At 30.7% G+C, this 27,976-nt stretch overlaps 4 protein-coding genes across 9 annotated transcripts in view; 3 read left to right on the plus strand and 1 right to left on the minus strand.

The window, feature by feature from the left end:
- Positions 1–35: 35 nt before the first annotated feature.
- LOC141453244 (zinc finger FYVE domain-containing protein 1-like) lies at positions 36–11,495 on the plus strand. Its single transcript, XM_074126205.1, has 12 exons — positions 36–232; positions 321–653; positions 1,977–2,282; positions 2,381–2,603; positions 3,379–3,590; positions 3,734–3,897; positions 4,558–4,698; positions 4,889–5,006; positions 5,110–5,280; positions 6,409–6,583; positions 6,831–6,938; positions 8,011–11,495. Exons 2-12 carry the CDS (start codon positions 384–386, stop codon positions 8,256–8,258), a joined length of 2,136 nt encoding a protein of 711 aa, XP_073982306.1. The 5' UTR covers positions 36–232; positions 321–383; the 3' UTR covers positions 8,259–11,495.
- A 1,187-nt stretch (positions 11,496–12,682) lies between these two features.
- Positions 12,683–15,346, plus strand: LOC141453251 (MD-2-related lipid-recognition protein-like). The gene is made up of 4 exons (XM_074126232.1): positions 12,683–12,842; positions 13,746–13,865; positions 14,092–14,261; positions 15,168–15,346. The coding sequence occupies exons 1-4, from the start codon at positions 12,758–12,760 to the stop codon at positions 15,258–15,260; spliced, it is 468 nt and encodes a 155-aa protein (XP_073982333.1). The 5' UTR covers positions 12,683–12,757; the 3' UTR covers positions 15,261–15,346.
- Positions 15,347–15,433: 87 nt separating this feature from the next.
- Rh50 (Rhesus blood group-associated glycoprotein Rh50) lies at positions 15,434–26,350 on the minus strand. 4 transcript variants are annotated; one of them, XM_074126227.1, is made up of 11 exons: positions 26,179–26,349; positions 22,598–22,743; positions 21,102–21,273; positions 20,201–20,348; positions 19,438–19,576; positions 18,737–18,900; positions 18,522–18,659; positions 18,234–18,367; positions 17,855–18,036; positions 17,419–17,589; positions 15,434–15,695 (listed from the first exon to the last, which is right to left on the minus strand). In XM_074126227.1, exons 2-11 carry the CDS (start codon positions 22,740–22,742, stop codon positions 15,688–15,690), a joined length of 1,401 nt encoding a protein of 466 aa, XP_073982328.1. In that variant the 5' UTR covers position 22,743; positions 26,179–26,349; the 3' UTR covers positions 15,434–15,687. The 4 variants fall into 4 exon arrangements, with proteins under 4 accessions (XP_073982328.1, XP_073982329.1, XP_073982331.1 ...); XM_074126228.1 differs by lacking the exon at positions 15,434–15,695 and having other exon boundaries at positions 17,386–17,589; positions 18,246–18,367; positions 26,179–26,350; XM_074126230.1 differs by lacking the exon at positions 15,434–15,695 and having other exon boundaries at positions 17,386–17,589; positions 21,102–21,265.
- LOC141453245 (uncharacterized) overlaps positions 21,257–27,976 on the plus strand; it is a 35,240-nt gene continuing 28,520 nt past the window's right edge. For all 3 annotated transcript variants that reach the window (XM_074126216.1, XM_074126219.1, XM_074126225.1), the window contains exons 1-3: positions 21,257–21,397; positions 21,636–21,813; positions 21,995–22,141. The gene's annotated coding sequence lies outside the window, so the exon portion shown is untranslated. The remainder of the gene's footprint in view (positions 21,398–21,635; positions 21,814–21,994; positions 22,142–27,976) is intronic.

Raw genomic sequence — 27,976 nt, forward strand, 5'->3', positions numbered from 1 at the left:
ATAAAGCTGCAGCTGCATATCCTAGAGGGCAGTGCGAACAGTTCTGTATGTATGTTAGGTTGAGTTCTTGAAATCATCTGTTTTCTGTTGTTGCTGTAGTGGTCGTAGTTACTAGTTATTGTTATTATTCTGTTGAAAGCTGATAGATGATAGAAAAATAATATTCAAATTAAATAAGAGGAAGAGTAAAATAAGAAGTTTATGAGTTGCAAGATACGTTCATTACATCAAAGTAAGTTATCTATTTTTTTCATTTTTTCTGTACAATAACTTACCATGATTTGTGAAAATTTTTACTATGTTTTTATTTTTCTCTTCAGGCTCATACTACTAACTTTTGACATAATTTGCTGCTGATATGCTAAACGGTATCATAAACTTACATGGCTTTCTCCCTGGATAAACCATGTCGAGCCCCTTTGTGGCCTTCAAATCCAAACATGTCACCAGCAATTATGGAATCATTAGACAGTTCTTCCTTGGAACATCGCAATACATTCCAAGGAAAAGAAGTGCGTACCAAGAAACACATCGCTTCACTGCCAGACATCACATTGAATTCTGAATTTACATCACTAACACTTGGATCAGCGGACAGTAATGAAAATTTTGTTAAAAGTTTTCTACTTGTTGATGGAATGGAACGACTGAGGGTAGATATTTACTTGAGATGTTATTAATTTCCATAAAGAACATCAAGTAATTTAAAAATAATCAGATAAATTTTTTGTTCTATTATGTCTTTTAAGTAATTTGTGTTTTAAGTGTAACAGGATTTTTTGTCTCAGTATTAAGAATCTCTTAAATTTGGTGATCAGGTAAAATTGATCAACTGTATCTAAAAAATAAGTATACAAAAAATTTTTCTCATTTTGGAATGTCTTAAGGCAATTTTGGAATTTAACAAGACATAAATTGCTGAAAATACAATAATAAAATGTATCCTCTAGTTTGAAAAAATAGTTTTAAAATTATTTTTCTAAGAAAATAACTCAATTTCTAAAATATTGCTTGGTGCCGTGCCTGTTTCTGTAGAGGATGTTGAGAAGGTCAATGATTTCATAATATGCGTGTTAGCTTGATAAATCATGCTTTGATTTACTATTTGTTTGTTACTTTTTTTATTTGAAGAAATTAAACAAGTTTAGGCACTTTTTTCAGTATCACTTTAAGTAGTTAAAATAATGGCAACTTGTTTTGTTGAAAGAAACAGATACTTTTTTATATTATTAAGAATATTAACTTATTAAGAATGAACCTAATTTTATTCCGTCCCAATGATATCTGTAATACTGCAACAAACGTTCCAAGTTTGTTTAAAAAAAAATATATCCTTCGTATTTCAGGAGATAGTTTAAAACTCCTAATGCTAATGAATTATTGTTAAATATTTAGACAGGTCTGTATTATTATACTTTTAAATAATTTTTAGAAAGTTATTTCAATTGTTTTAATAAATATCCTGATAATAAAATTAGTTGCCACTGTTTAAAAAATGTATATGAAGGGATAGTAAATCTGAAGCTACTTTGTTGGAAATAATCTAAAGCGGGAAAGTAATTTTATTACTTCATTCAAAGAATATTATTAAAATGTAAAGTCTGTGTCAACTACGAACTTGAAACACTTGTTTTATTGCGAAAATGACGTACATAACATTAAGTTCAAACGCGACGAAGAAATGTTAGGCTTATTAGATAAAATCTAATGATGACAGCTTTTTATGATTGCTAATTAATCTTCTCATTAATCGTGTATGAATGCTGTTATCATCTCTAATGTACTTGTTTTTATTTTGAAAACTTATCTTCCACTGTAATCTGTGCTTTTATTGTCTGCTTATAGGTCCAGAACTATATCTGGCCTCGAAATCTTTTTACTTAACAGCTTGAATTTCAGACTTTATATTAAAGATTATAAATTAAATTCATTAAATTTAAGATAATTAATAATTCTAGTTACATATTTTCTAATAGGTTTCTAGTGCAGAAGAATTCACTACACTATTAGGCTGTGGTGGACAAAAAGAAGGAAAGTTGGCCCCAAGAGTGAAAGTAGTTTCAATAGTGGGCAATACTGGTGATGGCAAATCTCATACCCTTAATCATTTGTTCTTTAGCGGCGATGAAGTATTTAAAACTTCAGCCGAACAACAATCTTGTACCATGGGTGTTTGGGCAGCTTTAAGATCTCCGTCAGTGGTATGTTTGGATACGGAAGGATTGCTTGCTGTTGGCGTGCAAGGATCCGATGCAGCGGCCCGTGCAAGACTTTTGTTAAAAGTATGTATGAAATCTTGTGTCATCTCTGAGCAAATTAAAAGAAAATATCGGAGCTGTAACTTATGATTATTATTATTTTAAATACATATGAATTTCAGATGTTGGCAGTAAGTGATGTGATGATATTTCGTACGAGAAGTGAGCGTTTACATGAAGATATGTTCAAATTTATCGGTTCAGCATCTCGTGTATATTCTTCACATCTTCAATCTTGTCTACAGTCTGTTTATGAACGATCTGACATGGGTGGTTCTCTATCTGCTTTGGGACCTGCTATAATTATATTCCACGAAACACGAAATACTACTCCGCTTAGAACCAGTTAGTATTGTATAAATTGTTCAAATGTTCGTCTAGTAAGGATGGAATGCTATTTTGCCTATTTGAGAAGATTTTAAGATATTTTTAACGAATCAAAACAATCAAAGTAAAAAACTTTTGGATTAAACTGAAAGTTCAAGCAGACGTAATATAAATAAAATAGTGTTTTAAATGCATCTTAAAAGACTTGAGCTTAACACTGTTAAGGCTAAGTTAAAAGTTTTAAACGAAATAAATAAGGAGATTCCCTGTACATTTCACTTCAAATTCAAAATTATTGTATTTATTTAAAAATAACCAGCTCCAAAGTTTTTATACAAATGCGTAATTAATTTAAATGTTAAATTAAATTAATTCTCCGAATAGTGCGTATGTGAATTCGTAAAATTGCATTGCAAAGTTGGGAAATATCCAAAACCAGCACTCGCTAACTCTATAAATCAACTTAAAAAAAAGAAAAAAGGATAAACATTTACTTGAGTTTCTGTTATCGCAGTTTAGGTAATTAAATTTTCATAAAGTTAAGAAATCGCTCTAAAGAAAAATTGCCTTCAATGCTAAACGTGTTCACTAAAGAGTTTAATGTTGAAGGAGATGTGACAGTTTTAAGCAATATTTGTTTTTAAGGAAGAAAATATAAATGTACTTAAAAAGATAAGCCCTTTAATTATTGGGGACCCAAAATTGCGCCACCTAATTGTGCCTTAAGATAATAGCTAACTTTAGAATAAAAAAGAACATTTTATTGATTTGCCTTTTTATATTTTCTTTACAGACGCTCTTCAACCTGCTGAAGATACATTAAGAGAAACATTTAGAAAAATGGGCTTAAGTATACAGGCATTTTCTTCACTTTACTATGTTGGCGTACAAACATTAGAACCACCTACTTCTTTCAATGAACTAATGAAGGTTGTACAGAAAGAATTAGCCAATAATAATGTCAGATCACCTAGAAATCCATCCGTAATATTCAACACTATCAAGGTCATTTTTTTCGATTTTCATTTTTATTACTTTATTTTTTTGTTTATAAATATTAATAAATTAATAAATCTTTTAATGATATATATATATATAACATTGGTTTTCACTTTACGTTTTCCTAAATATATTTTTGGTTTTGTTAGGCATTGAATGATAAATTCAGCGGTAAAATTGTTACCAAATCTGAGATACTACTCGATGAATACTTCACTTGTCCATCTGAATGTCTTTCTTGTAAATCTAGATGTCAGCTATCAATGGGTCACGGTTCTACTGGTCAAGCACACTCAAGCAATAACAAGTGCAAGTTAGAACTTTTTTTTTGTTTTTATATAATTATTATGTTATTTTAATTTAAGAAAAAGTAATTTGAAAAACAACATTGCTACTACAGGATTTCTACTACTTAGGCCATATTTTCTAATGTGGGCAATATCGTACAACATCGTATTTTTCGCAAATGAATTGTAGAACTGCTTTTCCTATGGCAACTCAACCTAGTAGTCACTGAATGATATTGTATAATATGTAATTTTGGAATACCCGCACCAACGCCAAGATCCCCGAAGGCGGGGCTAATCCTTGTAAATAACTCTTTCGTTGTATCTAAAGAGACACATTATACGATTCTAATGTTCTAGCTCAAAGGAATTCCATATGTCATTAGCTTCTAACCAAGCATAAGCGTAGATCTTTTGTAAGTAAAATGCAGAAATTGGAATCACTTTCTCATAGGTGTTTGGAGTAATCTGCCAGTTACTTTTCTTTTTTTTTTTAATTTTTTCGCGTAATCATTCTTTTTCAATAACATTCCAGACATTTGTTTGTACTGAACATCTGAGAGTTTTTAGGTTCTATGAATTTAAGTTTCTTCTCTAGTATCTACCTGAGATGTGTGCTCTATCTCAGTTGATTGATGATGTTTTAACATAAAGTTATACCTAATTGTTGTACGTCTTATTTTCAGATACCAACATCAATATGAAAATATATTTTACGTTTGTAAAACATGTCATAATGATGGTAAAGAGGTGCGAGTAATTCCAAGATACAGCTCATCCAGTGATGGTTCTTGGTTTGAGGTTATTACCAAATACGCTTGGTCTGGGTAAGTTAGAAAGTTATATTTATTTTAATTGTTTCGTAGTGTTAAACTCTTGCTACTCCTTGATCAAGCTATCGGGATAATTGGCACTTGGAGCTTTTGTCAGTGCACTGTTGGGCTCTCTCGTTGCCTTCCTTGCTGTAAGAAACGCCACTTTTTAAAAAATCTAAGGATTTTTTTGTTTTATTTTCAGTTATGTGATAGAGTGTCCAAATTGTGGCGAAATTTATAGAAGCAGACAATACTGGTATGGAAATATGCTTCCAGAAGCTACAGCTGTTAGAACTGAAATTCATCATGTTTGGCCTGGAGTATATAAATCTCTTCATTTCTTTACTTACAGAATTTTGCAGCAGTAAATATTTATATTCAAATGTTAAGAGCTTTTTATTTATTTATTCAATTTTTTTTTAGATGAGTTGCAGCGGTAAAACTTGTCAAAATTCTGCACAAAGAGTTTTGGATGGTGTATCATACATTACAGATGTTGTAGTCAGTGCTTCTGCTACACCAACGAAAGCTTTAGGATCATGGGTTACCGACCAAATAGCTCCCAAATATTGGAAACCAAATTCTGAAATTACAGTAAGTGAGAACCTATTTATTCTCTTTTTCTTTTAATTTGAAACGCAAGATAATTCTATGAAAGACAAAAGGGCACAATTTAATTAAATATTTTTATAATGAGTTTATATTATTTGCGTTAAGCGTAAATTACTTATATTTTATTGTCCCGGTATACTGTAAAACTTATAAAAGAAGTTTTCTTATCTTTTTTTACTCTATTTCCAAATACAAATGTAAAGTACTGGGTGTAGGAGTATTAGACAGTAATTAGGTTGGAAATAAGTCCAGTTTGAAAGTTACATTAGTACAGTTACCAAAAATAGTTTTAAGATTTTCTAAAAATATTTAAGACTTGAAAATATGATTATTAGGTTCGCAGTGCTGGATAAAAATTTAAGATTTATTTAAAACAAATTAATAGTTGTAATAATCAAAAAATTTAACATGAATCATGTGCTGGAGGTTTCTCACAAATTTCTGGAATATTTGTTCGATCGTACGTCTGTGATATTTGCATTCTCTGCTCTAAGTTTTGATTTTTCATTATTTTATTATGAATTAAATCGAAACTTTAACATCTAGAGCAATTAGTCATTATATTTTTTAATCACAAATTTTTTTTGTTTTTTGTTTTAATAGAAATGCTTTGAGGGTCATTTTCAAAAGTTTAATTGTAGTTCGCGATACGAAGCATTTTGTATTAATTCGTCTTCAGGTTTATAGACAAACAGCAACTTGGGCAATTTTTACCTAGTTCAGGAACATTAGCATTCACTTCTATCCTTTCCATTTAAAATGAATCAAGAAGGTACTGTAACCACTCCCTCTCACAGAAGTATCCAAAACGAATTTTCTTTGAAAAATGTCCCATAAAAAAGTTATTGATCTACGTATGAGTGAATGAGTGCAAAATACAATGAGTACCCAAAGTTTAAAGAAAATCGTTGGAGTCATTTTCAAGAAAAACTTTAAATAGCTCAATGAGGAGCTCCATACGCCCAAAGCCTTTTTGACTACTTAGGAACCTAACTTGGTTCCAATTTGAAAGTGTAGAATTAATTAAAATTATATAATAGTGATAGGTAAGGCAATGGCGTTTCTTAAGAGATTTCTAAAATCACTAATTTATTACACCTCTCTTTTCAGAAATGCCATGTATGTGGTATAGTCTTTGTTGAGGGTGAAACAAAACATCATTGCAGAAACTGTGGTGAAGGAGTATGTTCTAAATGTTCAACACACACTGCCCCAGTACCTGACAAAGGATGGTACAGTCCAGTTAGAGTCTGCGATTGGTGTTTCAATCCTCCTGCACCTCAATGTAAAGACAATTATTTATTTGTTATATATTTTCTTTTACAATTTTCAAAAATTTATCGTGTACTTTAAAAAAATTGTAACTTAATGTACGTTCATATTTCAAGATTTTTTGTTTTGTTATTCACTTGCAGTTTTACAGCTATCCTGAATTTATTTGTGGCTTATCTGATATGTTCATTAAATTTGTAGAAAATATGGTTTGAAAAATGGAAAATTTATAGTAATTTGCGATCATTGTTTTTTTACAGGTCAGCCAATAAATCAAGTTGATGAAAATGAAGTTATACCTAGAAAAGTTAGTGAAGCTGTAGTTACAACTATTTCAACTGTAGCCGCGGTATTGAATTATCCTAAAAGTAAGTTATTTTTATCTTTAACTTGACATTTAGATAAAGCAGCTGTAAGATATCCTTCCTTCTTGACATTGCATGCCATCTTATAATTTTGAAGCTAAGGGATTGATAACCTGTTACAGAAGGTTAGAATATTAGGAATCAGTTAGGTACTGTTAGGATTCAGATATCGACATATCATATTGACTACTATTATTAGAGGTTTTGTAGAATGAAAGAAAATTTGTTTCACAAATAGCCTTTGAAGTCGTAGGAGAACGTCTTGGTTTGAGAACATCGGCATTAATCTCTTTTTTAAAGTAAATACAAAACTGTATGGGAAAACAAACCTTATTAATTGGCTAAAGTAGAAGTTTTACTTCCGTAGCCAGAAGTATCTCCAACTCTGAACTTAGTCAAAGACCTTACTGGAAATACCATCTATTATCATTTGAGGGTCTCATATAAAACAGCATGTGTGGAAAAGCTCAGGAGGAGTTGTATGATGTTTCCCAATTACGTAAATCCATCCCAGATTTTCAGTGTGTTGCTAATCGTCCATTAACTGGCCACGATTGTCAGCAAAGCTCACCTACACCTTATCGAAGCAACTACATAACTAGTTTATGGACATTACGATGGACGAATACCACTTCTATTTATGGAATTCTGCTCTTAAAGCATTAGCTGAGCATTAAAATTAACTGACTCTACATTAGTCTAACCGTTAGTAGTAAGCAGGCGCCAAATATCTGATACGTAACATCGGTCAGCAAAATAAGTATTTGCACACTTCAAAAATTTAGAAATATTAAAGCTTATTAACTTGCAATCATTTTGATAAGCATTTTTCATAATATTCATTTTATTTTTGCACTTAACAAGAAATTACTAGAAATGAAAAGAATTTATCATAATCTGAGGACAAATTATCGTAATTTCTTAAAACAAAACAAAGAAAATCATAAGATATAGTACGTAATATCTCAGGAAACAATATCTCCAGCAAATATATCGTGAAGAACATTTGACATAAGCTTTATTTAATTGACGCTGAGCTAATTGTATTGATTTTTTTGTGTTTATTCATTCTCAGGTGTAATTAAGGAGACTGCTCGGCCAAGCTATTGGGTACCAGATTCTGAAGCACGTGAATGTAGCGTCTGTTCTGGTGTGTTTACACGTGCCGGCGGAAAAGCAGAATTGCACCATTGTCGAGGTTGCGGCAATGCCGTATGTGATGTTTGCAGCCAAGGACGGGCACCAGTTCCACATAGAGGTTGGAATTATCCAGTTAGGCTGTGCGATCATTGTGTCACCAAAGAAACCGATGGTTCTGTATAGAAAATTAGGTTTTTGATTTATTATTATTATATGATAAGCAAGCCACTAGTTCATTTTTGTTTCTCTCTCCCTTTCTCTCCGAAATAAACATTTTTCACGAAAACGCCAGAATTCTGTTTGATTCCAAATCGATTCATGAAGAAATTGTTGATACACTTTATTTTAGAGAATCTGATGTGACGTTAAAGCAGTTTTTGTTATATTTGATATATATTATGACGAATAAAAAGTTTTGATAGTTAATTCTAATGTTAAAAATCACATTAATTTGCTCAAACAGCTTTTTTTTCTTCTTCTGAATTTCCACTATTTCGTTAGGCCCTTCGTGCTTCATTTAATACATTTTATTTTCGATCGCATCGTTAATTTTATGTTTCTCGGAAAGTTGAACAGTCCCTTGGTTATCCTATCATACCCTTCACTCATCTTTTCAACTAAATCTTTCCTTGCCTGACTTAAACTTTCTTCGCCATCCTCTTTGCTACCCTGCTAATACTTCCTCCTACTAATGCATGTAATTCTTTTTTTCATCATTATAACACCACAGAATTTGTTTGGAGGCAGCTAACTATTTAAGAATAAATAATTATTCCAAAATTCAAAACTTTCATTTTTATTGATACCATTTTTAACCAAACAGAATTCTTTAGATTTTGTGAAAGGGCTTTTGTTTTCACTTCCGAATAAATAAATATCTTCACTGCCAAAATTGGATTTAAAAAAGATAACGATTTCCAAAGTTAAACGATTAATACCGATAATTTCGTACATTCTTAATGAAAAAACTAAATGTTATGACACTAAAATCACGGATATTGTCCAATATTGTGTACCAATGTTTACGTTAATAATGCATTTCGCCCGATTCCACCTTTGAGGGACATAACTCTTTTTTCAGGCCTCTAGGTTAAAATTGCATTTCCTATGAGTGAAGCCGTAATTACGTAATAGTTTCCAACTAATTCTAAATACAAGCATTACTGTACTACAATAGTTTATTGCCCTGGCCAAATAATTTCTGGTTTGGCTAAATTGTCTTACTTTAAGTGAAATATATTTATCCTCAGGTTTATATAGACGATCGGTTCGTCAGAACAATTTGTAAAGCGAAATCATGCTTTTTTTTTTATTTGGAAACCCGTGAAAACGAAAATCATTAATTTCAATGAACAAAATACTAGTAAAAAAAGTATTTAGTAGTCTTTTCATGAATTAACAAGATTAATTTTATAGAAATCGGATATACAAAATTATTTTAAAAAATTATAACAAAGATTATTCATCTCTTAGATTAGTGGACGTTCATTATTCAAGTTTGGAGATAAGTTTGGTTCGATGAGATACGAAAGTGACGATTTCAGATCGAACAGACTTTGAACTCTGTAATTAACAGCATCTTTCGATTTTGTTTTATCTTTGTACAGCTCTTTACACTGAGCTAAATGTACGCAGGAATTGGAAATCTCCTTTTAAATTATAGCCAGTGTGCAAACCTAGTCGAGCCAACTGCGAATTTTTCTTATAGGATGATAAACGTTTTCTTGATCATGATCATTTGTAGCCTTAACCAAGTTAACTTAATTATTATCATTTAGTTCTTTATCCGTTACTACAATATCTTGAGATAATTAGTAACCCAAGGCCATTTGAAAATAAAAACTGCCATCTTGTGCACCTCGTACGTACTTCGTGGTTTATTGAGCCAAAAGTTTTATTACAATTTACCCATTTATTTTTTTCACTACCATTTGAAGTAAAGAAAAAAAAACTGATACACAGATTTTTCGTTAAATTTGAGTAATTTCGCAAAGTAAAGGGTTTAAAGTGTAATTTTTCATGATGAAAGAATTGAGGAGAGAGGCAAAAAGAAAAGAAAAAAAATCATTAATACGTATAATTATAATTGGACAAAAAAAAATCATTTTTCTGCATTTTATTAGTTTTTATTGACTATAATAAGTCATTTTAAATATAAAAATACAACTTGGAAACTTTTCTTAGTTTAATTATATTGTTTTCATTTTTTTCGGTTTTATGTAATATCAAAGATACTTGAGTGGTATTTTTGTCTAGTTATTATGATCAGAGTGATTTTTGTGACAAAATGTTTTTTATTTTGAGCAGAAATTTTGTATATTTTATTTCTCCTTTTTTTTTAACATATTCAACAGACAATTAGTAAAAAAAATAGTTGATAGTTAAAGAAATAGTTATCAATTTAGTCCGACTAAAAAAAAAACCAAACTAAGAAATCACTACCATAAAGCCTTTCAAAAAGTAAACAGCGTTTGAAGTACTAACTAAAAATAAAAAGGGGGAAGAAATGGTCATTTAAAATTTAAAGAAAGCCTCCACTGGGAGAAGAGGATATTTCCATTTGGGATAGATCCAATTGGAAGCTAAGTCTTTCACTTGAGGAAATCTTCAGTATTGAGGAACTCCTGAAAAAAAATCCTAGTTTCTTTTAAATCTATATGAAGCATCAGATTTTTATACTCCAATTTTCAGAAGAATTAGACCCTTGTCCTTGTCCAGTCGATAGCGTAACTGATAATCGGGGGTCCTGAAAAAAAGAGTAAATATTTTGAATAATAAAATGATTTTAAGAAAGGAAGATAGTCGTGAACAGCCTCAAAAACATATTCGACGTCACATTTACTGATATATGTATTATCTGTTTTTTTCTTAATTATTTTATTTTCAAGAGAAACTTCAAACGCTGTTTAAAAAAAAAAAACAAACAAAGAATTCGTGCCAGTCCGCTGTATTATTGAATAAAAAAGTTACAAAAAAAAAAAAAATTAAGACAATACAATTAATAGTTGTAAAGAAAAAGATTTGTTTTAACCAAACAATAACAAAAACAATATATAGGTAATGGCTTGCATACTTATGTATTTTTAGATCTGTGATAATTAATTATATAAAAAGAATTTGAAAACATATTTCTATTGTTACAATATTGAAAGTTTTTGTTTTCGATTATTTTTTGGAAAATTTAATCTGGAAGAATTTTTTTTTTTTTCTTATCACCTTAATATTTGTAAAAACTAGATTTGGATTATAAAATTCCCAAATTCCCCAGAAATGTAATCCAAACATTTATCATTTCTTAAAAAAGATATAAATTGTTTCTATTTTCTTATCATGGAAAAAAATAGTTGTACAATTTTTTCTCCAATACCCTGGGGCTAGTTGCTGCTCAAACCAATAAATGAATTTAAAAATCTTGATCTACTTATGAAGTTGTTTTAAGCCACCTTTCTTCCTCGTATTTTCAATATTTGTCAGTTTAAATTTCGTTGAAAGCAGAAAAATTTTAAAAATATGGAACGAACTCAACGCAAATTTTTTTCGAAGTTTTTCAGGTTTTAAATTAGAAAATTTCTCCAAAAATAAATTTTTTTAGGTGGCTTCTACGATAAATAATATGTTGGTTTTTTTTCATCATAAATATTGAGCAAACGATTTTGCATAAAACCAGCTTAATTAAATTTTGTTGGTGACACGCACAAATTCTAATAAAAGTGTAATTGAACGACCAATTTTGCGAGTTTTGGGATCGCCGGTCAAAAAAAAAAACTAATTTTAAATAAATTAATGTAATTGTATACAAACTTGCAAAATTTCTCTCTGGCACCAAGTGAGCAACTTGGAACGTACTACCTCATTGAGGGTTTTTTTTTATTATAGGGTATTTTTATGATGCAATTTGTGATGTTTACCTTACTGTTGGTTAGACAGTTGAACATGAATAGCAGACGAAGGAAGACTTCGAAGAAGAGGTCGGAAATTGTTTTGAAAGAAGGGGTTGCTAAATACTCCTTTACGAAATACAATCACCACCAACTTAGGCTGAAACGGCATGATTGCAAAACAGAAAATCTAATAAGCCGCCGTAATGGGCCGTCAATGAACTTTAATAACGAAAGACAAATATTCGACTATATGAAACTTGCCTACGATAAATGGGCGCTGTTAACTTACGATAAAAACCTTAATTGTATTAAGGCTATGAGAAGGCAGAATTAGGATTTAACCCACGTTAGGAAAATCCAACAGAGTTGAATAATAATAAATTTAGGAAAACTCAAAAGTTGAGCATTACTGGAGAAAACTTATTTGGAAAATTTTGTATGATCTATCAGTGAAAGCAAAAGCATGACCAGTGGCTATCCATTGAAAATATTCTAGAATATTTAAATATAAAGCAACTCTTAGTTCTTATTTATAAAATATTATCAATTGCGAAAAAAAAACATGGTCGTATTGTGTAATTATGATGAAATAAAGTTTCAAGAAAGTGATTATAAGAAAAAATTAAATTAAAAAAAAAAAATTCAATAAAACGTTGAATCTAATAGGTCGGTAATGTTCGTATGTATTCGTAGATATATTTAATGATGTAAATAGAAGCGATAGTTATCTTTCAATTCTTTCCAACAATTATTACATCCTTTGAAGGCTTTAAAACGGCTACATCCTGAACAGCATAAAGCATGATGTTCAAAACTATAGTATTTTTGCTATGTATATGGGCAGCTGTATCTGAGAAGATTCAAATCCAACCATGCGATACGGCAAGTAAGTGTTTTCTATTTTGTTTTTGCAAGAAATCATTAATTTTTGTCCAATACATGAGTTTTTTTTTTAAGGTGGGACTTGGGTGATTTGTATGTTTCACATTCAGTTCATGCTTTCCATATAAATTTTATGAAATTTCTTAAATAGTAATGAACCATTTTTACAAAAGCTAGCATATAATAACTGGTAGTTCTGCTGCAGTAGTGGGTAATTTACTTAGATTATTCCTTGTTATTTCAGTATTTCATTTTTTCCTCCGTTATTTCTGCAAATTTATTCTAAAAATATGCCTAATTTGTTTTTTAAATTTGTGTGTTTAATTTCAATGATAACATGAATTAAGTTAAGTATTAACATTAAATAAATGTATAGGAGGTTAAGCCCCTGCCAGCTAACATCCTAGCATTCGTGATTAAATTACGTCTCAATTGACTAAAGGTCCATTGTGAATTTGTATCAAGATAAATCCTCTTTAACTAGTAAAGAGATAAAGTCAGAGTTTATCTTAGAACTTTGACCTTTAATTTCATTTAATGGAATTTTTACGTTATTTGGGTAGATAAAAGTAGAAGTTTATTACAACAAGTGAAAATGTTATTACGCAAATGTTCGCTCATATAGATTTGTTATAAAGGCTTCAAAGAGGAGAGATTCTTAATGTAAACTCGTACTTATGCCTTATTCGTTTTGGAAAATTGTATTTAAAATCTCTGGGAGAATCAAGTAGGAGGAGATTGCCAATGTTGAGCGCATTCATAGTCTTATTTTAGGGGAAAAAGTCAGTAATAATTCTAAATTTGAAGATAATGTGCCCGTTATAGCTTTAATAAATAAGCCATAGAAATTCTTGTAAATGTTTCAAATCAGAATTTTCTTATTACTACATAAGTAATTTTTGTACAGGTGAAAATTCATGCCGGGTATACGACGCTGAGGTAGACCCTTGTCCAGATGGTGATAAAGGAGAACCTTGCAAACTGAAAAGAGGCAAACCTGCGTCCATATTTTTCAAATACGTTCCTCGTAAGTATTACTTTAATAAATCATCAAATTGGTATTAGTGCTTCTCAATATGAAAAATTCGAATCTGTTTTGGTAAACATTGAGAATGGGGCTTCTAACTGTATCCAATCATACTGATTTTTTAAAATCTTGAAACTCTTGCTACGATCTCCCTACACGTGAGATGTGTCTGCCTCTATTATATACTCTATTTCGAATATTACAATAAAGTTGTTTATGTTTTCAGATTGGGAGACCGAAAAAGAGCTAAAAACAAGAATTTATTGGGTTTCAATGATTGATATACCATTTGCTGGTATTGACAGTGATGGATGCAAAGTTACCAATTGTCCACCAGTGAAAGATGCTGAAAATTACTATAATTTCACTCTTGATGTATCAAAGAGTTACCCGGCAGTAAGATAATTTTTCATTTTATTCTTTTAATACTTTTTCTTCTCTCTTATCTCTGTTTAGAGAAACTTGCTTCTATCAAAAATTTATGATTTTTTTTTTTTTGCGGTGGGTCATGATATTGATATGATCAGGCATCGACTCGAAATATCCTGGTTGCCATGGAATTTCATATTACATTTTGTTATTTTCCTATTACATAATTCTCTAGTCATTTGTAAGCAATAGTTTCGCTTACGCTTTTTTAATACATGTAGGAGTTCGTTAAGGAAATTCTTTATGATGCAAATTCCTTGCATCATATCTTATTTTTCACCGCGTGATTCTCGTTCCATTCCAAATGCGCAAACTTTTCACTTATCCTTTCATATATTATCCTTTAGGATTCATAATCTTTTAATAGTGATAGTTATATTGTTCTTGACTTGAAGGTCAGGTTTCAAACAGACGATTTAAACTTTTTCCATCCGACTTTCTCAACTCTCAATAGAAGAAAGAATGGTTACGAGCTTTGAGATCGACCAATCGTTCTAGTTCCTACTGAATCAAATTCTTTAGACAAAAAAGAGTAACCTGTAATCCCTACGTCTTTACTGTTCATTAAACAATCGTAAGGTAAAAAAAAAATTGGTGATGCAAATTTTGACGAATCCTAAAAGGAAGTCAAGGGAGGGAATTAAAGGGTAAATGAAGGCGCTTGATTTGTAAGCTCTTCCAAAGGTAAAAACTAACTTCTTCAAATAATGAAGCAGCCTGGTTTGGAAGAAAATAATAAAATAAAATGTTGAAGTTGATTAAATTTTTAATTTTTAATATAAAGTGTCGTATGGCTTAAACTAAAATCAAATTATAGCATTTCTTAAATTACATCTAATAATTTTAATTTCAAATCTTTGTGTTTGATTTCAGCAAAGATATGATGTGAAAGTGAAACTCTGGGATGACGTACCTGATAAAAAGAACAAGAATTGCTGTATGATCTTAAAAATAAAAATTATGTAAAACGATGGTACTTTGTAAAAATTAATTAATTTAAATTTTTATTTGAAAAACGTTAAAATAAATGCCGTTGATTTGTTTAAAAATAATATATTGCATTTTTTTTTAATTTTATTGAAATCAGACTATTTTCACTGACTATCCACCCAAACTCTTTCAACCCACAAAATGACATCATTTTGATCCTCTTAAATGAAAACACTGGTTATTTAAACTTAAAGCGCCAAGTTCCTAAAACTTTGTTGAAATGAAAGTTGACTTGTCTGAAGACCAAATTGTTTAACTTGAATGACTGCTAGGATCATTTGTATTAGCCTCCTCTTTTGGCAAACAGGAATATCGTATCAGATATGCAGAGCGGCGCAGCCCGCCAGATTGGGCAATTGACGATTTTTGAATAATAGATCCCTTTGCTTGGATATTCCTTGATTTAAACAACTGTGGAAAAAATAATTCACGTCGTTTTGATGAAAAAAATCGAATAAATGTTTTTATTAATTATTATTTTAATTTAAATCTGAGGTCATTGGCGTCCGAAGCCTTTTTACAATACAATAACAAAATGTGTTCACACATTGCTCCGTTAGCTTCGTATATTCAATTTTCTTCTTCAACAGTTTCTTAGAATAATTGTTGAACATTACCGACTTAGCCATAATGAAAAATATCTTTAAATATTTGATGGAATAATCTTGTCTAAATACTGAGATGCCTAAGAGTTTTCTTATTCAGAGGTAAAGATGAATGGTTAGGACATCTAATGAAAAGAAAGGATAAGAGACCTGGAAAGCGATTCTATAAAAAAATAAATCAAAAAGGAAAAAAACGGAAGACCTAGGATAAGTTAGGATGGGGAATTAGAGGAGGAAAGAAAGCTGGGGAAAATCAAAGGTGTAGTAATGCTCGATATAAAACAGATTATTCAAAAAGACAATAATTATTTCAAAGAATTTTACTTTTCCCTTTGGTTATAAACATCGATAATTAAAAAAAAGGAACAAAATCTGTCATTTGTTAAGGCTACTTTTAAGAAAGAGCAAAAATCATTTGAGGTTTTCACACTACATTTTTATTAGTTTTTGCGCTTTTGTTTTAAAATTTAATTATGAAACATGAATAGAATATGCATGGCGCATCAAATTCTCAAACACTCACCATTCTCATGAACTGCCACTCGCGTAACTTAACTATACTATGTATGTCATTACTCAAACAAGGCCGGAAGGCCTTTCGCAAATCGAAGGCATTCCGACAGCCCACTGCAGACTGAGTAATCATGCTTCGCATAGGCCTGTCAACGAATAGCTTGAGTGTTTTGAGATTAAAAAGAAAGTGTACATGTTTTGAGTAATTGGTCGCTGCAAATGGCGTGTATGTCTGAGAGTTCAGCTCTTTGGGGAAGTAAAACTCAGAGCTTTAGCCTTAATTGCCGCCACAAAACGTCCTGATCTGTCAGAACTGCTACGATACCTCAAATAGAGGCTGGCATGCATTCATTCATATGTAAATATATTTATATATTTATACGTAGTCGGAAGTTGGACGTTAAGCCCCGCCAGAAAAAAATAGACTAGTACTTTAAATTTATATATATGTATGATTGTGTGGTTGTGAGACCTTTAAAGTAGCAAGTTTCTGAGATTTTATCAATTTTTAATGAGCTCCACCTATAATACTCTTTCATTAAACATGGGTATGCAATTTGGCTCTTTCTCCGTTTGTAAGTAGCTTTTATATTTAGTGAAACATTTTCATATTTCACATTTAGTGAAAGTACTAATTAAAAAAGCTGCAGAAAAAGGTAAATTGTTGCTTTGTCTTACACTCTAATCTAAACTAATATAATATCCGAATAAGGCATAATACTTAGTAAAAAAAAGTACTTATAGCTTGTTACTTTCGAACCTCAAAGAAAAAATATGAAATGAATAGTAATAAGAAAACGTAAAAAATTCGCTCATTATCATAGTATATAATAATTCCCCTTATATTCTAAAAATAGTACCAGTAAACATATTATAAAGGCATTGACATTTAGCCATTATGAACGGCTGTTTGCGTGTAGGGATAAAGCTCAAGAAAAAAAAGAGGTGTGTAAAGGAATTACGATTAGGAAGATAAATTATTATTGTTTTTAAAAAAAGTTTATTTTAAACAATACCAATTTGATGATGATTATGGTTAGAGAGTGGTTGGATATTTGTTTCAGATTTAAATTTTTTGGTATCATCTAAATCACCCTCATCAGACACAGACCACATAAATCTGTCATCAAAAGTGTCTTCGTCAGAAACATTACCAATCCAAGGAGAGAATAGTTTCAGTAGACCTCCTGAAACATAATAGTAGCTAATTTCTAGTCTCATTTCCATTCCATTATTAACCATACTGGTTTTGATAACGTCAAATTGACAAGGTAATCATCTTGAAATATTTTATGTTATTGCATGTTAAGGATTTGTTTTTTCTGAAGCTTTAAACAACTTGAAATTAAGGGTAAATTTTAAGGTCTCAAAACAAGGTTTTCCTAAAGATAAAATATTAAATTAAAAAATAATGATAGAAATGTTATTTATTAAAAGATATTGATCTTTTACCTGTAACGATTCCTGCAATTGTTGCTATAGTAAAGGTGAATAGGAGCGCTAATAGTTGATAGAGAGCTTGTCTATTTGCACTTCTGTTCTCACCTGGTATTACTTTTTCTTCTATTACCTGGATGTCTTTCAGTTCTTTAGAAGAAGGGAATGGTGCTCGAGCAGGAAATAGTAAGTACAGTCTGAAGAAAGTAATAAACATTTACTGTTTATTTAAGTTAAAACAATAACAATTAAGGTATTATAGTTTATACTGGCGAGTACAGTTGGTGCAAAAAGAGAGAGAGAGGGATTTTTGCAAATATATATTGGGCATATATACATATGTATACGTATATGTGTGTGTGTGTGTATTTTATGTATTTGTTAACACACATACTTTGGTCCATACATTTCTAAGGAGGCTTGGGATGCTGCAATAATTCCCACAGTAGCCGCTATTAATGATGGCATTCCATGTAGATTGTTTACTCCACAAGTATCGTGAAGATCCAAATGATGAAGTAGCCAAGGCTGTGGAAATACGAATTATGTTTATACATGGTTATTATTATTATTATTATTGTTATTATTGTTCTGTGTCACTGTAAAAAGGGAACTATTAGATATGAGTATAAATCAAAATAGCGTCATGAATCAGAACTAGGATCAACAACATGGAACAGACCTGTAAATAAACGTAGCCAAGTGTAGAAACTGCGCCAGCCAGTCCACCAATTAGTAGGGCGGCATATGGCATCACCATTAAGTCGGCCACTGTTCCTATGGCAACTCCACCAGCTAAAGTTGCATTTTGTATATGCACCTGTACAATTCGTGTTTGTTGTTTAACTCTTCCCCTTTAATTAAAAAAAAATATTGCTTTTTGTCTATATGCCGTACCATGGTAAATTTATTGGAATGATGAGTAAGTGTAGAGACAGCGAATGAGATAACACAGGAAGCGATGAGCGCAAGATAAGTATTGATAACTGCTCTCTGTTGTCCATCTTCCCAGCTGAGCGCCCCATTGAAGCTTGGCCAGAATACCCAAAGAAATAATGTACCTTAAAAAACCAAATGATCTGTCGAAAAAAATATATTTGGTGTAGTATATCCCAACTTTTTTAAGACATAAAAAGGCCACAAAAGGGTTCAATAGATAAGTTTTTAGTCAGAAAAACCGATCTTAAAGGTTAAGGTAAATGACACTCCTGTTTCGAGGTAATGACAGCTCAACTTGTGGGAGGTTATTCTGACCAAAATTCCTGTTACTAGTCTTTCGCAAAATCTTATATCGAAAAAAAGGTTTAAAAAAATATTTTTTCTTAGGTAATTACAGTAAAATCGCCTTCTCTTAGGTTGATAGATTTTGACCGAAATTTTGATGTTGAAGCGATAATAATAAAAAGATTAGATACTCCAAATTCGAGCTTGAAGTTGTTAAAAAAATTGATTTACTTAGGCTGTTAAAATGAAACTTTCCCTTAAAAAACGAAGTTTAGAATCCTAACATGACATTCAAGTAAGAGAAAGTAAAAATATATATTTGTACTTAAATATGCTTTTTGAAAGTAAGTAAAAGAGTATGGTAAAATACTTACCAATGATAGAAAATAAATCAGTTTGATAAGATGGACCTTCAAGTGAAGTATCTTTCGGTTTACCTAGAATTTTGGATAGCCCTAAACCAAAATATGCTCCAAATGTGTGCGCAGATACTGAACCACCTATATCAGCCACCTAATTGATTAATATAAAATTAACTGTAAAATTAATTAAAACTTTATTTTTTTACAACCTAATCGATTAAAAAAATATATTTCACTAATAAGAAAAGCTTTTTAAACTCAAATTTAGTTACTGATTCAATTGTTAAATATACATATTTTCTGCAACCATTGTAAACTTAAAGAGGCTAAATATGTGCACTCTAAGCTTTGAGGTAGTAAAACTCAGTTAGGGCCTTAATAAGAAAATTCTCTTTATCTCTTGTAGAACCTACATTCGCTGTCTAACCGTATTACTGTTTCTGTTCTTGAACGTATTAGGTCCTGACAACTTGGTTTACATGAAGAAGTTTAAAGTAAACTTCGAACCCTAAAGGACCAAGCATGATTAACTAAGTAGATAAATGCGCGTAAGTAGCAACTCTTTTATAGGTTAGCTTCTAATGATGGACAAGATTTTATTGTAAATTAAACAAAATAAAAGAGCCGCTTTATTAATAGATATATTCAAAGTAAAGACCGCGCAGTAATTCACAACTTCAGTTGACATATCAGTGGAAACCGCTTTCTGGAACAAACTTTTAGTTACAACAAGGGAAACTTTTTGAAATATCGATGAAAAAGACGGTCTCCTCACCTGGAGAAATGTGGACAGGTATTGATTACCCATGCATATAGGTACCTCAACAAGTACCATCAGTAACATTTGGAGAGGTGTAGTCTTGCCAAGAACTGCTCCCATTGATATTAGAATGGCGGCTGAAGTTAAATCTGCATTTATTAAACTGTAACAATTATAGTAGTAATTATTAAAATTGCAATTTAATAGTTACAAAATATCTTTCTTGCTTATACTTAATTGAGTTCTTTTCTTGCTCTTCCAGCTCATGATTCCTTTAAAAATATACAGTCGCTAAAGGATTTCGTTTAACCTTTTAACTGTTTATGACGAAAATATTCGTTATGAAAAAAGTGTAAAATTTTGTGTAATGACGAGTATATCGTCATGCGTTTTCAGTAGTGACCATCGGGGGTTAATTTTGCATTTTTCGTTAAAACTAAAATATATTCGTAAATTTATGTTTGATGTTTTTGGTTCCTATTTATGTTAAAATAAATAAATGAGTAATTGTACATGAAATAAATAACGAAAAAAATATAAAAGTCATTTCATTGCCAGCCAATTTCATATCAAACATACTCTGGGTTAACTAATATATTCGTCATCGCTTATTTTTGTACGACGCACGTAGGGGACACATTTTCCAACAAGGTCGAAACAGTTAACTGGTTAAAATAGCACATATTGGGCATTTGAGTTGCAACTTTTTTCTCAGAGAACAATGATTGTAATGGGTTTTTTTAAAAAAAAAAGCGGTGCCGTTACTCTTCCTCCAGCAGAATCATTTTATTATATGAACGTGTTTTAATATTGAAGAAATAATATTAAATGTATAAAATGTCATGCGAATGTTTAGATCATAGTTTTAAAACCATTGAGTGTACGACTAGAATTTTCTAATCAATAAGTTCTTTACTTTTTCATGCCTATTCTCAATGGTCCAAACATTCTTTGCAGCAACAAGCCATACTGATAGGTGATTGCAGAAACGAGAAAGTTCAGTCCTGCACCACTATAGCTGTATCGCTTCAGGAACGTCATTATCATGCCGAAGCCGACCAGTATCATTACCTGAACATCCTGAAACACTTCAATTTATAAATTTAGGTTTATTATCTAAATAAATTGTTTAAAGTATGCAGAAAAGTGTAGAGCACAAGAGAAACGCAGTGTTCTTCTAGAGAGCATCAACATGATCCACTTTTCTTTTTGGTAAGATTTCAAGAGCTTCCTACATATTTATTAAACTTGAAGTTTTATTTGTTTATAATAACAATCTATTGACCGTTTAAGAAATATTTTCTGGTTACTTGGGGGCAATTGATATAATTAGAAATTACAAAATTACTTTTTCTTTACTTGCTAATTATAATATCTGACCGTCCCAAGTATTAGTGTAAAATGATAATAGTTCGGAAGTACAATACAATGAACACATTGATTGTTTCAGCAAGATTCAGTACCTGCCTTCAAGACTAGGTTTCAAGAAGTATTTCTTTCCACTCAACGTTCCAGCTTTAACAGCGCCGCACATTGATCCTCAGATAGCTCGCCCCTATGATATTTTAAGTATGAAGCTTATCAAAGACGACCTACTAGTCAACAGGTTGAAAGAGTCTGTGGTAATGGTAAGTAGTTTATTCCACATATTACCCAAATGAAGATTCTAAATTCATCAACGAGAAAAACGACTTAATGAATTTTTATTTTTTACAATTTTCTTCAAACTTTCCCCAATTTAAAAACCAATCATTTTGGGACTGTGAAAAGAAATACGAAATCAAAAATTTATTTTAGTCGTTCTTGTAGGAAATTTGGATCATCGTAGAGAGGCATTGCTGTCCTAGTTTGAGATGGCAAGGTTTTTAAGTCATGATGCCAGGAATCTTCTCACAAATTTAGAGGATTGCTAATCGATTCAGCCTGCATAAGGTTAAAAAGACATCCTTTACCTGAGTAAGTTAATATAGCAAATTCTTGTAAACTTGAAGAAGAATTAAGAATTAGTCCGTAATTTTTATTTCTTTTATAAATTAAGCATAGCCTTATGCTTAAGAAAAGTTGAACAGTAAATTTTAAGAAGGCCACAATAGACCAATTTCTGTCACAAATTTCTATGAAATTAATTTTCCCTATTTATCGTTTTCGACGAAAGAGTTACTCTAGAAAAGATCTGGGGCAACTGCTACATTATTTTTTCATGTATAGTTGCACTTGTGACACCAGAGTTGGGGCTTGTAACTTATATAAAAAAAAAAGAAACAAAATATTCTAAATTGTTTTTTTAGGGAACTTCTAGCTTCCGCGTATATGTGTAGATCAGCCCAATCATTTTGGTCTAGCTCCTTTTGTTATCTGATAAATAAGTAGCATTATTAACAATAACATTATTAATTTATTATGAATACATACTTGGATAATATATATTAGTTGAAATGTTTGGTAAAATATTCTTGGAGTCAGCTTCTTCACCATAAGTGGCAACAAATGCGAAGGCAACTATCAGAGCAAGTTGGAAGATAATAAGAATGATTCCTGTTCTCTTGCCCAACGTCATTCTGTAAATAAGTAGTAAAAGAAAGCTTTAGCTTTTTGACTTAAATATTCATCTCTAGCAACTGTTACAGAGTACCAAATATTTTTATTTCACTTCTTACCCCTCGTGATAGGAAGTATTGTATTCGTGCAGATTTTTTTTTTTTTAGTTTTCATCGGGAATATTATGTTTTGAGGGGGAAAAAGTGTTTGTTAAAAACAACGATTTGAGTTAACATTTCAAATTCGCACAGATGTTTTTCTACAATTTTCCCTGAGTGAAGGTCTCTCGCAGAGAAACCTAATGTTTTTGTACTTAATTGAACTCAGTGCGCACGAACTAGTTTGTTTCAGTTAACATTGCACTTGGATAAGGCATTGGGGATAGGTAATTGACTTTCGTGTAATAGACGGTCATATTACTTCAATTATTGTATATAAGAGAGGATTTAATGATTTGTTGAAATTCCATATTTGAAGTGATAGCCATTATTAGCAATGCTTATTGCATTAAATGATTTTTCGTTTTCCATGACTTTCTTGCAAACCATTTCAATTAATTTCTTAATATTTTGTGAATGGTTTTCTGTCCTTATAAATGGCATTGTTTGCATTTTTTTTTGTCCAGGTTAATTTCTTTTGAAGTAGCTTCCGAGTGATGGTAGGGCTGCCCATTGAAATCTCTTTTAAATGAATTGTATGGAATTGGAATTGTTTTCAGACTTGTGCAAGTATTAAATTCTGAGAGAAAGCCGTATAAAGTTGTATAATAAGATTTTTTTAATTTTTCTTTAAATAACCCAAAATATGGATGCTCTGAGTGTTTATTTTGTGTGATTATTTGTGTATTCAAGGATTCGTATGTGTGAGTATATGTAAATAAAAAAGACAAGGAGGTATTCTTCCGTTAAATTTACTCTCTTAATCATTTGATTACTTTTATCAAAAAATTTACGAGAAGAGATACGAATATGTTGTGCGCCTGTGATAATTAGTTAATTTCTTTTTAATTACACTTTATTAGTTAATTACCATTTTCTTCAATACTTATTCAACATTATTCAATTGAAAAGGTGTGCAGATAATCCTAATAAATCTGCCCAAATTATGTATGCTCTACCTTAAGTTAATCTTTCACATTCCCTTTCGATTGAATAAGTAGTTTTATTTCATCATTTTTTTAAATGATTCGTTTGGGAAATTTTAAATAATAAATTGTTTATAATTTTTACTGTTTTAAATTGAATGATCAAGTATTATTTCTTTTTAAAACAAAAGATGCAGTGAGCGAGCTCCTGGTGTAAATTTAGTTTTGAGATGGGAAATTAACTAAATCAGAAACAGAATTTTTAAATCCAGATCTTATTAAGCGGCCGAAAAATATTAAAGTTTATCAATTGTCATGGCCAGCTTTAAATTAACTCTGATTAAACAAAAATTAATACCTTTATAAGCTTCTCCCAACCTACAAGTCTCATTTGTATTGCAGTTTATGTGCTGATAATAGACCAGGTGTAGTTACACATTACATAAAAATAACTATTTCTTGGTTACAAGTTTGGAAATGTACTTTTTTCGTAAATGAATTTACTTTACTGCAAGTGTATGATAGGTATTTATGTACCCACTCGTGAAGGAATAATTTTCCCAAGGTTAATTAATGTCGTGTAGAAAATTAAATTATTGAATTTCATTTTACAATTTGAAGTTTAGAACTATTAAGCGCACTTATTTTAGAAACCATAAAAGTTGACAGGACAGAAGATACACCAACCGTACATACTCATATATTAATGTAAAAAAAAAAATATATAATTGTCAGTAGCACAAGCTCCTTATGAAGATGAATGAAGAAGATGACCTGACCAGGATTTCATTACATCGAAAGCTTGGCAAAAATAAAAAATAATGACTGAAATTGGCAATATTCTTTCTTCCTTCCGGATTAATAAATCAGTCACCAAAAACCATGAACAAAACTCTATGTTGAAATTAAAATTACTTCTTTTTAAAGAATAAATTCTATGTTACAAGTAAGTGTTACACGATATTATTTCCGTTTCTTACTGTTGAATAAGCTCTGGAGATGGTAAAAAATTTTCGAATTTGTTTTCACCGGAAATATACCGTCATTAAGAAAAAAAAATCTGCAAATTGACAAATATTATTTCAACAATAATACTGACAAGATTCCTTAATTTACTTGGCCTACAAACACTCGTTTAAGTATTACAATTCTGCTATAAAATTGATTTGTATATTTTTTACTTTCTTTTCTATTGTGTAGGAAAATTATGATTGTGTCAAGTTTTAGAATGTTTCAGTTTTCACCGGAAACATACTTTTATTTCTTCAAATAAACAAATATTATTGCCATAAATCTCCAAAAAAAAAAGAAGCGCTACGTGTATGTATTCTTATTTTAAAATTTCTGCGTCCTTATGGACTTAAATGTCAAAAATTGTTACTAGTACTAGGCAAGCACAAAATTCTTTTTTATTTATGATGTTACAAATAGAAATTTTATTGCTTCTAAAATAAATTAGTTTATTTTTTTGTCTAGTGCTCAAGCACACTGGCCAATATAATTTTCATTCGTAAAAACACTAACATTTTATTGCAGATACATTTATTTTAGTTTAAAAAAAAAATAATTGTAAGTAGCTTCAATCAAAAGAAAAAGTAATAACCTTAATTACTCTTTATATTAAAAAATATTTGGATTTCAATAATATACATCATCTTAAATAAAATGATATTGTTTAAGGACGTGAATCCAGAACCCAAACAAAAATGGTGAAGAAAAGTTTCAAATATAATTGGTGATTTTTTTAAAACTGGGCAGAATATTAATCAAATAGTAATAATAATTAAATCATATAAAACTGGTGGGCCTCAATGTAGTATTTTCAAGTCAACCTCAATTTCCGTGGAATTAAATTTTGGTCACAAATTTGTTTTTAACATATTGAAATACGTGTAATATTTTGGAAATTGCTCAATAGACGAGAAACATAAAGACTTTCACGCTTCTTCCACGAGTTCAGGACGAATTTGATAGAAGTTATTCTAATTTTTTAAAGGGTAAACATGTTGATAACCTTCAGCATTTTATCCGGTTTATAATGTTTTGTAAGGAGAACATAAATTCTGATCAATTTTAACAAAAACTTTTGTAAGTTCTTAGTTTTATTGCACAGGTTATAAAGCTGTAGCTTAACCTTAGTAAAGAAAATAACAAGGTATGACTAAAAACCAACATTCTTCGGATGCGGGAGGTCACTGAAGAAGCTTCGTGCGAGAGTGACCTCCTCAGATGTTGACGCGCCTTAAATTAAAAAACAAAAACTTAAACAGATTACTGCATTTCCTCAGCGGAAACGAAACTTATCTTTATTTCAATACTACTTATGTATTAGGGATAATAAAAAGTTGTGTGAGTCTATCTTTTGACTAACCTGCAAATTTATTCTTCAGCTTTAGTACACTATGTTTATATTAGGTCAGTGAAGATTGGATATGTACTTGAGCACAGTAATAAATACAGGAATAAAATTTGGTAAATACGTTACATTAGGTGCGATGTTATGGCTTCGATGTTAAGATATCTACTGACTTAAAATCACAAGAGAGACAAGATAGAGTAACCGCCGATAGCGACATCACACCGCCCCCGAGAAAAGCTGGCGATAATACATCAGACGAGATTAACTGTAAATATTACCAAGGTTGACTTTAAACTATCCCAGTAAATACCTTAAATAATAATGATAAATAGTTTATCAGTAGAAAAGTCTACTATGAAACATTTACATGGCTTTCTGTTGCTACCATTGTTATGAATATAATCGACACAATTCTTTAAAACATCGAATTTAAACTGTTTATTCAACCAACTGCGGGATTATTGGAACAACGTAGTAAGTTTTTTTTAATTTTCTTCCTCTTGTCTCCGTAAGAGGAACGTATCCAATTTTAGATATCGTGTTTTTCAGGAAGTACGCTTTTGAGGTCCCATTTGTTCGAAAAATTGTTTAATGAAACTGGTTTTCATTTATGTTTATATTACGTGTATGTTTAAGAAATTATTCTGTTCATATCTACACAGGGGACTAAAACTTTTACTTCCGACAAAAACTCCAATATTAAAATTAGTGCGTACACAATACTCATGACGGGTAAGAGAAAGTAAAAATAATGGAGCTGTCAGCGATGGGCAACAGTTTTAATCTTTTGACGCGAAGAATTTATAAAAGCGATCTAACAGTACTCTACACATCAGAAACAAAAAATTAACGCCTAAGTTGTGTACATGTTCAATAGATTTTTCTGTTATTCTTGTCGGAATTAGGAATTAAATGTACGAGGACTCATCCGAATCCAGCATCCTTAAAGAAGTTCTTTCAAATCCTTCACTGGAGACACCTCTTGTCACCTATCATCCAACTTGGGACGCTCTCCGTCAAAGGAGAGAACAGATATCTGATGTGTCTTTATCTTAAAGCAGTTCTCAAAGTTTTGACTCACAAATTATACAAATATAAAAATGTATGTACACCAAGTATTGAACATTAGTACATCAAGTTCCAAGAAAATAGTAAGAGTACTTTACGAGAAAAACTAAAAAAAAACAAACTGAAAAATTGATTCAGAATTGGGAATTTTCGGTTAACCAGTTTTCACCAAAAGCTTACTGTGGCGCCTTCTGTTGACACCTAAACGAAATATCAAGTTTAAACTTTTTCGTAATTTTTGAACTTAATTATTTATTTATTAGTTACGACCGACAGGCACCCAGATCTTTTTGTAAATATAACTTTTTCTTGCTCAGAGGCCTCAAAATCGAAAATCTCCACAATTTCAATTCTTTTCTTTTTTTTTGTGAGAAGTAAAAAGTAAACTTTGTTCAATATTGGGTCAGTAATTGGCCAATTTTATCCATTTATTTTTACGTTCAGTAATTTTGGTATTGATGGCTTGTAGAAGATCAAACGTAGTAAATAATTAATCAAAGGGTTCATATCTTTTTGATTAATTCTCTTACAATTCTTAATGATTAATAAAGGAAAAAAGTATTATAATAATTATTTTGACTTTCCTTGTTGAATTTTTATAAATATTACATTCTCAGTTCTTATAATATTAAGCAGATGGAACATAATCAGAATAAAAGTTATGCAAGGGGTTTTAATTGAAATTTATATCACATTAAATTAAAATTCATTCGGGTTTTTATTACGTTATTATGCATTTATT

The sequence above is a fragment of the Rhodnius prolixus genome, unplaced genomic scaffold (genome assembly GCF_049639745.1).
Source record: "Rhodnius prolixus isolate KJV_2025 unplaced genomic scaffold, Rpr scaffold_3, whole genome shotgun sequence".
In the NCBI taxonomy this organism is placed as follows: Eukaryota; Metazoa; Arthropoda; class Insecta; order Hemiptera; family Reduviidae; genus Rhodnius; species Rhodnius prolixus.

What these genes read in the sequence shown, in the direction of transcription:
- Rh50 (XM_074126226.1), bottom strand. Translation starts at nt 22,742, where the DNA reads ATGACGTTGGGCAAGAGAACAGGAATCATTCTTATTATCTTCCAACTT. An exon ending in AACTAATATATATTATCCAA is followed by an intron (nt 21,274 to 22,597) that starts GTATGTATTCAT and finishes TATAAATTGAAG; the next exon opens with TGTTTCAGGATGTTCAGGTA. An exon ending in TTGAGAATAGGCATGAAAAA is followed by an intron (nt 20,349 to 21,101) that starts GTAAAGAACTTA and finishes TAATTGTTACAG; the next exon opens with TTTAATAAATGCAGATTTAA.
- LOC141453244 (XM_074126205.1), top strand. Translation starts at nt 384, where the DNA reads ATGGCTTTCTCCCTGGATAAACCATGTCGAGCCCCTTTGTGGCCTTCA. An exon ending in GTGCAAGACTTTTGTTAAAA is followed by an intron (nt 2,283 to 2,380) that starts GTATGTATGAAA and finishes TATGAATTTCAG; the next exon opens with ATGTTGGCAGTAAGTGATGT. An exon ending in TACTACTCCGCTTAGAACCA is followed by an intron (nt 2,604 to 3,378) that starts GTTAGTATTGTA and finishes TTTTCTTTACAG; the next exon opens with ACGCTCTTCAACCTGCTGAA.
- LOC141453251 (XM_074126232.1), top strand. Translation starts at nt 12,758, where the DNA reads ATGATGTTCAAAACTATAGTATTTTTGCTATGTATATGGGCAGCTGTA. An exon ending in CCAACCATGCGATACGGCAA is followed by an intron (nt 12,843 to 13,745) that starts GTAAGTGTTTTC and finishes ATTTTTGTACAG; the next exon opens with GTGAAAATTCATGCCGGGTA. An exon ending in ATTTTTCAAATACGTTCCTC is followed by an intron (nt 13,866 to 14,091) that starts GTAAGTATTACT and finishes TTATGTTTTCAG; the next exon opens with ATTGGGAGACCGAAAAAGAG.